The following is an 11,443-nucleotide window of genomic DNA, read 5'->3' on the forward strand; positions in this document are numbered from 1 at the left end:
TCTCTCTCCATACCTGTTCAACACGTACACAGATGCCCTGAATGTCAAGCTGAACTCACTCCCAGTCGGATGCACTATCAACGAAACAACAATAAACAACCTCTGTTACGCCGATGATATGGTTCTGATTTCCCCATCAGTGCAAGGTCTCCAGCGACTCATCGACACCTGCCGCCAATATGCAGAGGAATTTGATATCCTATACAACGAAACCAAGACCCATTGTATGTCTTTACTCCCGAGATCCTTAAGCAAATTGCAGAACCACTAATTTTCCTCGGAAATCATCGTCTGGAATTCGTGGATCAATTTCCGTATTTGGGCCACATTGTCACGGACGACCTAAAAGATACGGCAGACATAGAACAGAGGCGTCGTAAACTATGTGCAACTGGCAACATGATTGCAAGGAGTTTTGCCTTCTGTCACCGAGAAACGAAACTGCTGCTCCTCCGCTCGTACTGCTCCCTTTGGAGAACTATACCCGAGAGACCATGAGACGTATCTCTGTTGTTTACAACGACATTCTGAGACGCCTCACAAACATTCCTCGCCGTCGCTCAGCCACGCAGATGTTCACGGAAAACCGCCTGGATAATTTGAAAATCATTGTGAGGTGAACAATGTACAGTCTGATCACCCGACTGAGAAACAGCAGCAATTCGTTCACTCAAAGCATCCTAAGTAGTGAGGCAAGAAGATCTAAAATGTGGGAAAGGTGGAATAATGTCTTATTCTCTATTTTTGCAATTATGAAGTGTCATCTCCAGAATCTGTCATTATTATTATTATATTATATTTCTACGTTTCTTGTTATTTTGGTATTACTTTTTATTATTACTGTGATTAATATCATTGTAGAGTTTTGCAGTTTTCATCATTCGTGTTTAACCTTCTGGTCCCCAGATGGAAATTAATCGTCTGTAATCTCTGTTTTTTTATTGTTACCATTTTTTATTTTTTCTGTTCTCCATATAATTACTGTCATTACCATTATTATGAATTCTATTTTTTTTTACTTCTTCAGCAACTGTGTGAATACTGTCGATAATTATTTTTATCACACATGTTACCTTATGTATCTAGAGTGTGTGGTCGTGTGTATTGTATTTGTATATTCAATGTATATGGACCTGAGCCGCAATAAAGAATATTATTATTATTATTATTATTATTATTATTATTATTATTATTATTATTATTATTATACAAAATGAGCCATAATCATGAGTGTGAGGACAAAAAGGTCGAACTGGGTATTAACTGATTTATTCACCTCGGCTCTGGTATACATGACAGAGTGCGGACGGAAACATAGTGCCCGACCTCCGATTGCCATGACCCGCACTCTGAGCAATTTGTGTTTGTTGACAGTCAAACAAATGGCAATTTTAAGAGACATAACATACATACAATGATAAAATATATATCGGCGGAAAGGCCAGGAAATTCTACATACAAATATTTACACGAGATTCTTGACATGTTAATAAGTGTGATGCATGAACGTGATTGATGTGAAATGAAGAGACGTCTGACGTCTTTACAAGTACTCCCCACCCCCACCCCAAGACAATTACTATGAAATAATGATTGGAAGACTTTTTGAAAATCAGTCACGGAACCTCTTTGGGAGCAGGAGCCGGCCCCGAGTTCTTGATACCTGCCGACATGGGGCAGCTTCGACTGCTGAATCGCCCGGCAGTTTTGCCGAGCGGATGACCTCCTTAGTGCGGCCCTTGGGACGTCCTCGACTACGTTTCAGGACGCCGATGGGTTCATCCGGGGCCTTGTTTTGTGGAGGAATTCTGGGACGCCTGCCGGTTGCCTCCCGAGTTCTGCTGTCCATCAGAAAGGCTGGCTTTAGCCTGTCGACAGAAACCCAGTCTTCCTGCCCGTGGACGTTGACAAGGTAGGCCTTGGATGCCCTACTTACGTCACGGTATGGGCCTCTGTATGGTCTGGTCAAGGGTGGGCGTCGATCCTGATGAAGACATGCGTGCAGGAGTCCAGGCCTTTTGGGCTGTAGACATGGGTCCTATCTGCAAGTCTTTCGGCAGGGCGCGAACCTCTTTGATATTTCCCTTAGCCTTGGAAGGGACATATCTGCGACGTCCGGCTCCATGGCGAAGAACTCTCCCGGTACAGCCAGTGTTTCGCCGTAGACATTCTCTGAAGGAGATTCATCGCCGTTTGCCCTTGGTGTGGTGTGGAGACCCAGCAGGACCCAGGGGAGCTGCACCTTCCAATTGTCGTCAGTGCAACATGCCATCAGAGCTGCCTTCAATGAACGATGGGTCCTTTCCACCATGCCGTTGGATGCAGGGTTCGTCCTGATGGATGGGACAGCCCGTGGATGATGTCGAAAGTCTGCTTTCTTCTTGACACGGGTATCAGGGGGCGGGATTGGCCAGTGCTGGTGTTGCAGAAAAGTGCTGAACTGGAACCACCTATTGGCAAGTCTTCCCACCTCAGAGCAGTGAGTGCCGTGCAGTGGGCTGCTGTTTCCGGGTCCGCGGCTTGTTCCTTCGCCAGGTCCTCGTAGTCTATGTCCAGGTGGACTGAATTTATCTCTACTCTTGATAGGGCGTCAGCCACTGGGTTCTTCTTGCTGGGGACATAGCTAATGGTGCAGCCAAACTCGGAGATAGCGGCCAGGTGCCGCTGCTGTCTTGCCGACCATGCGTCTCCCACCCTTGTGAATGCATGCACCAACGGCTTGTGGTCTGTCAGGATGGAGAAAAGGCTGCCGTCCAAGAGGTACTTGAAGTGCCGCACAGCTTGGTAGATTACCAGCAGCTCCCTGTCAAATGCACTGTAGCGGGTCTTCCGGCAGCTTTAACTTGCGGCTGAAGAAGGCCAGAGGGTGGGGGGAACCGGCTACTACCTGCTCCAGCACGGCTCCGCAGGTGATGTTGCTGGCATCAGTGGTAAGCCTCAGGGGGGCGGTGGGGTCGTGATGTGTTAAGGTGGTGGCTCTGGCAAGGGTTGCCTTCGTCTGTTCAAACGCCTGCTGCTGCCGGGCTGCCCGTGTCAGAGCTTTGGCTTCCCTTCAGTACTCCAGTTAGGGGATACATGATGCGGCGATGTCCAGTATGAAGTGACGGTAGTAGCTGACCATGCTGAGGAACTCCTGCAGGGACTTGATGGATTTTGGTGTTGGAAACTTCTTCACTGCATCCACTTTGAAGGCCATAGGGCGAACACCTGCCAGAGAGATCTCGTCATTCTCGTGGCCCAGGAAGTCTAACTTTTCCGCTCTGAAGGTACACTTGTCGAACCTGACGTGGTGCAGGTGTTCCTCCAGGGACCTGGAGAAGATCAGGATGTCGTCTAAGTAGCAAACACAGAAAGGTAGGTCCACCAAGATGGCGTCCATAAGGCGCTGGAACGTAGCCCCGGCGTTCCTGAGGCCGAAGGTGGAGTAGGAGAAGGTATATGTCACGAACGGCATGATGCTGGCTGTCTTTGGAACGTCGTCGAGGTGCACTGGTACCTGAAAATAAGATTTGAGCAAATCCACTTTTGTAAATACTTTGGCCCCGTGCAAGGCGCCTGTTAGGTCCTATATGTTCGGCATGGAATAGTAGTCCGGTGTCATTATTAGGTTCAGTCAACGATAGTCCCCACAGGGCCTCCAGGAGCTGTCTGGTTTCCTTACCATGTGGAGGGGGGGACGCCTACGGACTCGATGCCTTCCTGCAGATTCCAATCCGTTCCATCTCGGCAAAGGCTCGTTTAGCATCTTGGAGTTTTTTGGGTGGCAAGCGGCGGAATTTGGCATGTGTTGGTGGGCCTGCCGTGGTGATATGGTGATGGATGCCGTGCTTAGCCTGGGCTCCCGGCAACTGACGCAGCTCTGGCTTGAAGACGTCTGGGAACTCGTGGAGGAGGGCGCTGTATCTGTTCGAAGAGATGAAGCAGATGGCGGGCATCCCCAACCCGGTGGAGAGCGGTCGAGCGGCAGGTTCGGTGTCCAGGTATCCTGCAGGCGTTTTCGGCCGACGTCTACCAGAATTACGCGGTGTGCGAGGAAATCGGCCCCTAGGAGAGGAAACTTAACGTCCGCGATGACGAAGGGCCAATCATATTTATGGCCCAGGATGGATATTCTGCGGGTCAAAGTTCCGTAGCAGCAGATGGAGCTTCCATTTACGGCCACCAGTGCGGTTGCGGCGCTGGATGTGCGGTCGCTGTCCTCCCTCGACAGCGGAAACACCGATTGCATAGCCCCAGTGTCTACCAGCATCCATCGTTTCGATAAGGCATCATGGATAAAGAATCGCAAGGTTTGCGGCCACTGCTGTTATTTGTGGCCGCCTTTCTGTTTTTTTGAAAAGAACAAGGGCTCTGCAATTTCTGACGGTGCTTCCGAACCTCCGATGGAAGTAACACCAGGCTGGGTTTGTCCACGTCCTCTGCTGCTGCTGCAGCGCCTTCTTCCTGTATACCGCATTTGTGTCCTCTGCCTCAGCTTCTTCTGTTACCAGGTTACAGGCTGCGGGTGTTGCGGCGTGTTTGGAGGCCTTGGTGGCCTCATGGAGTTTGTGTGCGACGTTCACCAATTCGTCCATTGAAAGGGTGTCCGCATCCGTGATTTGCCCCCTCACCTCCTGCGGAAGGTGCCGCAGAATATTTCTGGCGACAAACTGAACTCCTTCCTCCAACCATCCGCGTCAACGCCCTGCAGCATCAGGAGACCTTGTAGTTCGTCCCAGGCATCCCTGAGTGATGCGTCCCACAGGGGCTGGGTCATCAGGTCGAGGGTGCGTTGGGCTCTCTCTGGGACGGGCATGGAGTATGTATCGATGAGCTTATCTCGCAGGTCTCTGTACTTGACTTTGCCAAGCTGCAAGTCCAACCATGGGGTGATTTTGTTGAAGACCTCCTCCGGTAGCGTTGTCATGGTTACGTCCACCTTGGTCTCCTCGTCTGTAATTTTCACTACTCGGAAATAGACATCTGCCCGCAGAAACCAGGATGCGGTGTTTTGTCGTGAGAACGGAGGGAGTTTTATTGCCTGGCTTATTGCTGCCTTCGAAGGCAAGAGGGGGATGCAGAGGATCTGTGCGTCTTCAGAATGACTTTCTAACTCAGTGTCTGACATTTTTTCCCACACCAAAACACGAAATACGCGCGTATTTAGTCCGCTAATGGTGTTTGGAGCTCGTCAGAAGTCAAAACTATACGCCGTGTGGTTCAGTTAATGACTTCTGAGTATGGTCAACGTGAATCGTAAATGGCGGGGCCAAACCGTTCGAGCACGCCAGAACGTACCTGGAGGGGTACGCCATAATTAGTCTGCTAGTGGTGTGGGTGTTCTCCGAGGAAGGAGCTTTCAGAGGCCTAGACTTTTGTCGCTGTGTGGTTCTGTTAAAGCTCTCTGAAGGTAAAGCAGCCGTAGTGAGTCCGTTAATGGCAAAGCTAAAACCGCTGTGCTTACCGTCGCTCCTCGGATCACCAGTTATGAGGACAAAAAGGTCAAACTGGGTATTAACTGATTTATTCACCTGGGCTCAGGTATGCGTGGCAGAGTGTGGACGGAAACGTAGTGCCCAACCTCCGATTGCCGTGACCCACACTCTGAGCAACTTGTTTGTCGACAGTCAAACAAAAGACAATTTTAAGAGACATAACATACATACAATGATAAAATATATATCGGCAGAAAGGCCAGGAAATTCTACGTATGAATATTTACATGAGATTTTTGACATGTTAATAAGTGTGATGCATGAACATGATTGATGCGAAATGAAGAGACGTCTGATGTCTTTACAAGAGATTTACTACAGATCATACATTATCAGTGCAATGAAACAGTCAAATTACTGTAACCAGGTAAATGGCATACCTAACATTAAAATCAGAATAAACAAAATTTTTATGCCAATAAATTAATGCTTTCAAATGATTCTAATATTTTTCCTTATGTTTGCACAAAAGGATATGTGATGTTTAAGTCCTTGTCTCACAAACACCTGTTCACATATATATCAAGATGACTGACATTGGCAGACCATAGACCAGAATACAGCACATTTATATGCTGAGAATGAGAGAGAGACATACAGCTATATTAATGGACTTCTGTCTCAAGTGACTAAAAAATTACCTTGTGCCATGGTAAATCATAATTCTCATAAAACACAATGACAATACACCAAGTTTCAAGTGTGATGGTGTAAACGGCTGGTCAGTTCACCTCGCCATATTCAATCTTTCAGATGCCAATTGGCGAGTGGAAATATATCTAGTTGTTACTTTTTCTTTCTTTTAATTACATTTGCATAATATCCAAGCTAAGTTCAAGGACTATGATTTTGAATGGTACTCCCTTCCAAAATATATCCACTAATTTCTCTGAATTTGTCTTCAGACAAAGTTGCTCACAGTTGTAGTCCTCAATCTTTCCCGAACAATAAGAGCACTGTGCTCATGTTGTCTAATTTGTTCATTACTTGTGATGTTGGCAGCACGTTTCTTTCAAAACTCATTTACAAAATACTGTAATCTATTCGTAACAAATACCTCAAAAGCTAAGAAGGTGCCTAAAGTACTCTCTTAAAGGGAAAATAAAAATCTTACATCTTTCTCTGTTTGGTGAAGTGGACCATAAGTCTGGTAAGAATGACCATAGTAATCATTATCATAACAGGAAGGTTATCAAAAGAGAAGAATTAAGGTTCTGGTGAGTGTTAACACTGCACATGTTAGAGAGAGCAAAATTATTTTATATTTTATCTACTTATAATTACCATGTGTTTTATTCTATATACTGTACAGTATTTCTCATTTGCCTCATTCAACAAAAGCAAGTATCTGAACATACACAGATACATCTGTATGTGGGTAGCTGTTTAGTTCTTAATATATTGATGGGAAAATTATAATGCACTGTAGTAAGAAAATTGCAGAAAGCATGAGTTTGTGCATTAGTTGCTGTTACATGATCAAAAAATGCCAGACTGAATTAACGACAGCACCACACTATTACTAGTTTCCAGTACAGTAGAGCAATTTACAAGAGTGACTTACATTAAAGATTACATTTATTTACTCTAATATTATTCAAAATTATGAAAGCCACAAATAGCATATGATGCAAAATAGTTAAAAATAAAATTTGCATCCATCAGTTATCATACACAGACTACACAGTTTGAAAAATAAAGTGGAGGTGAATGATACTCACTTATTTTAGTATGGCTTAAATTTTTTTTTAATAATACGAGAATACAGTACCTTTAACTTCCATTTGAAATCAATGTAAACTTATTAATTATAAAAAGCAAAATTATGCTACAATGACATAATTCTGGGCCACTGTTGTTAATCCATTAGATTCTCATTATCAACAACACTTAACGAGTAACATGACTCTTTCTTAGTGACCACCTGTACACTGCACATTTTGATGTGGGTTTTCCAGTAATTTACACATTAAAAAAAACCTATTCTTCTTGACAATGAGTTTGTAGATTTGTATTTCAGTCCTATACAGGACAAGAAGAGTTTAGAATTTTAGCATACCTATATCAAACCAAGCAAAAATGCAAACCTTACTTTACTGATGACGGTGATGATTCTACCCTATCTAATACATACCTATACATGTCAAGTATTGACTAATTGTATATCAGCAGTTTGCTTATAACTAGTACAGTATGTGCTTGTCATTTACAGAGCCATAATAAATTTAAGCCAGTAAGAAATCAGAATGAAGTATTTTCTGGAATTGTGGATTGATTCTGACCTATGTTTAATTTCAGTTTCCATTCTCCTACGTAAAGTACAGTACAGTATAGATTATATGGAGAGGCATTGGCCCAGTACACAAAAATACAAAACCCTATCTTGGTCTTGGTAGAATTCTCTGTTCCATTAAATTTGATAGTTAATACCTTGTCTTCTCTTTGGAGATGATAATACTTTAGATTACTGTACACTTAATATTACTATAAGTTTAATTGGTTATTTAGAAAACAAACCTACCTCATCTTTCCAAGTTTCTGAAAATAGAACAAGGACTACTGAAACCTCCTTTCAAGTTTCCAAAAACAGAACTGGGACTATTGAAAAATCCTTCCAGGTTTCTGAAAACAACAGGAACTACTGAAACATCCTTCCAGGTCTCTGAAAACAGAACGGGGACTATTGAAACATCCTTCCAAGTTTCTAGAAACAGGGCAGGGACTATTAAAACATCCTTCCAAATTTCTGACAACAGAACAGGAACAACTGAAACATCTGAGTTCCTGACAAGAGAACAGGGTCTATTAAAATATACTCAGTATGTTTTGGTATTATTAGACAAAATAATTCTATCTTAGTTTACCTCATTAATGGATATAATTTTTTTTCAGCTGAATCATACTACAGAGTTTAAATATTTAACTGTCAAAAGGTTGGCCTCACTAACGGATAAGAAACAAACCATTTAAATGTAGACATCTAATCCTCCATTAAAACATCTTACAACCTGTATCACTACCCATAAGTTAAAAAAGAATAGCCTAGTCCTGCTGGTTATTTGTAAGTGTTATGGTTCTAAATTAATAGTTATGGATACCATTTTATAACACAATGATGCTGTATACTTATATGCGGTCCCATCTGGATTTTTCCAAAGTTGTAATAGTGAACCAATACCGAGCAGCTTACATAAAAAAAAAAAATTATTTAACAAGTGAATTGTCTTAATTTGGCATCCTTCATCATGTAAAAAACCAACGATACTATTTGTATATGCATCATGTGCATAATGTCAGTAACATCATTTCAATAAAGTATCACATCAGTCAGTAGTGTACACTATCTGGAGGATCAGCTGAACTCTGTGCAGCTAGTATTCCCTGATTTCCTAAACTTTAGTATGGAGAGTGTCTCTCTAATGGTTGCCAGCCATTACTATACAAAAAAAAACTGAAACTGTTGCAAGAGCACTGCAATATCAGGTTTTTCCAAATTTACCACAAATGCAAAATCAGATCTTTTCTGACAGTGGATCAGAGTTTTCCTCTCAGCTCCAAATCTAGATTATCCCGTGAAACCCAAAAATTTTCTGGATTTATTATTTTCTTGGTTTTATTGATCAAGACTAAGACCTGCAACAATAATAACCTTAATAACCTTGTTGTACACTATAATAATAACTTAAATCTAGCACAACTGTTCAAAAAAGTGTTGACATTCCTAAAACAACTCCCTGAGGTAAAATTAAAGAAACATTCAACAGAAAAAAAGTGCAAGCTAAGATATACTGTAATACTTAGATTAAAAAAAGTCTAGTTGTAAGGTTGTAATATAATCACAGATTTTTCACTAAATCTAATAGCCTTTGTTGCTTTTAACTTATTTGAATTTTGCATTTTAATAAAATTTTATAAAAAAAATCTTTGTCATGTTTCATAAATATACTTCGGTTAAAAGTATATAGTCAATAACTGAATCTTTGAACTTAGTGAGGATTGCGAGATGGATGCTGATGGACACTGTATCCAATAACACTTTTTTCTTGGGATGTGAACAGCCTCTGTTGGTCTATACCTACAGTAGAAGTATTTTCAGAGATTCAATTAACTTAAAGCATACTTCATAATCAATGAGTTCTTGCACAGCTCTGTAACATAACTTTGGCAAGGACTGATGTATTGCATTTCAAACTCTTTCAATATTTTTACAACTTTTGTAAAAATTTAAATACTGTACCTGTATTGTTAGTAAGTGGTGTACACACAGTATACAATAACCATATTTGAAGACAATACAAGTTCTCACAGACAAGCCATATTCAAGAGAGGGGAGATGGCATGCTATTTATCGTGAATCTTGGTAAGCATGTTTATACATACCTTGCAGCTAACCCTTCCATGTGTGGCTGAAACTTAGTGGGATAAACAATTTTCTATACACAGGTATTAAGGTTTCTAGAATAATTTACTCTAGAAGAAATGTGCCTAGTCAATCTTACTATTTTTCCAAATTATTATTACCAGTAATCTACTGAAATTTCATGCAAAACTATATTTTTTCTAAAACCCTGATTTAATTTATTAAAATACCGGGTACAGTGTCACCAAGTTATTGAAATGCAATGCAAGTGAATTAATTTATAGATTTTCAACTCCTTGTAGAACTAACCATTCTGGATTACCCAGACTAAGAAATAAATCTCCAATCAAGTGGTAGGCTTATTGTTTATTGCTACCTGTCTGCCTACTTCAGTATTTCTTTTCATGCCATATATGCCCATGGTTATATGTAGCCTGACAACTAAATAATGACTTTCTTTCCTGGAGGATTAGGACTCTGTGATAGACTCAGAATCATCTAATCTCTCCAGAAGTTGACCCTTATACGCTTGGATATCTGCCTTCCAGTTCCTTTTATGTCGGCCTGAGGGAGACTAATGAAAAAATTCCAAATTAAACTGGGAACTTTATTGACTACTTCAATCACTCATCCCTGTTTAATACACCTTTGGTCATGATTTTCTTGTTTGTTAGGTCTCTTGATAATTGCTGGGCTTAGTGATGCATTTACATAGTTTATGATTGTTCACAGTATCCAAACATTATATAATATATAGTATATAAAATTTTAGTCCTAATTACACTTTTTGAACTTTGCATGAAGACTAACTGCTCTAACTGGCCAGCCTCCTTTGCTCCAACTGGAGTGTATTTAGATAAACAATTCATGCATGATCTCTTCCCTTTTGCTTTTCCGGAAAAAGTCTATTGTTTTCATCATCCTTCTGTGTTTGGGAAACTGGACTGCATTACAGCATAACAATAACATGAGTATTACCTGGAACAATGCAAGTTATTGTTCAGTTGTCAGCTTTTGGCCATTAGATTACTTTATAGAGGATTCCCCACTAGGGCAATTATGAAATTTATCAATAAGTTTAGTTAAAGAAAAGCAAATTCATTGGCTAAATTTAACTTTAGCATGAAATTAAAATTTGTCATCAAGTAATTTTATTTTCTGTATAAACATATATATTTACAACAGGAATATACACATCAGCAGTCAATATCAACTAATGCCTCTCTTGTGCTCAAGTGGTTAATGTTATCTCATTCTGGAAAGCAGGGTGATGGTTCAAATCTTTCCGGCAACATCAGAGTTTTAGTAGGTTCTAGGTTGCCATGGCACCATCCACCCATTGTTATACTACCACTAAAGACATACAGGCCCTTCTAAGGTTGGCCATTACAGAATGTTATTGGGTCCCTCTCTGGTCACAGACCTTTTCCAATGCCTACACCAACTCAGAATAGCCTGACATATTCATTACATATCTTTTACTCTTGGCAAACTCTTGACAACACTGAACACCCTACACTTCTTACTCTTTTCAATTTGTACTCTCTGGTATGAATCTCTTCTAAGAGAAAGCCACTTCAAAATAAATCACTGTTCTACAGTATATGAT

General features: G+C 41.3%; 1 protein-coding gene across 1 annotated transcript; it reads right to left on the bottom strand.

Moving 5' to 3' along the window:
* Nucleotides 1-2,283: 2,283 nt before the first annotated feature.
* LOC136827809 (uncharacterized) lies at nucleotides 2,284-4,228 on the bottom strand. The gene is made up of 3 exons (XM_067085267.1): nucleotides 3,662-4,228; nucleotides 3,076-3,496; nucleotides 2,284-2,726 (listed from the first exon to the last, which is right to left on the bottom strand). The coding sequence occupies exons 1-3, from the start codon at nucleotides 4,226-4,228 to the stop codon at nucleotides 2,284-2,286; spliced, it is 1,431 nt and encodes a 476-aa protein (XP_066941368.1).
* Between the last annotated feature and the right edge of the window lie 7,215 nt (nucleotides 4,229-11,443).

The sequence above is a fragment of the Macrobrachium rosenbergii genome, chromosome 42, assembly GCF_040412425.1.
Source record: "Macrobrachium rosenbergii isolate ZJJX-2024 chromosome 42, ASM4041242v1, whole genome shotgun sequence".
NCBI classification, from domain to species: Eukaryota; Metazoa; Arthropoda; class Malacostraca; order Decapoda; family Palaemonidae; genus Macrobrachium; species Macrobrachium rosenbergii.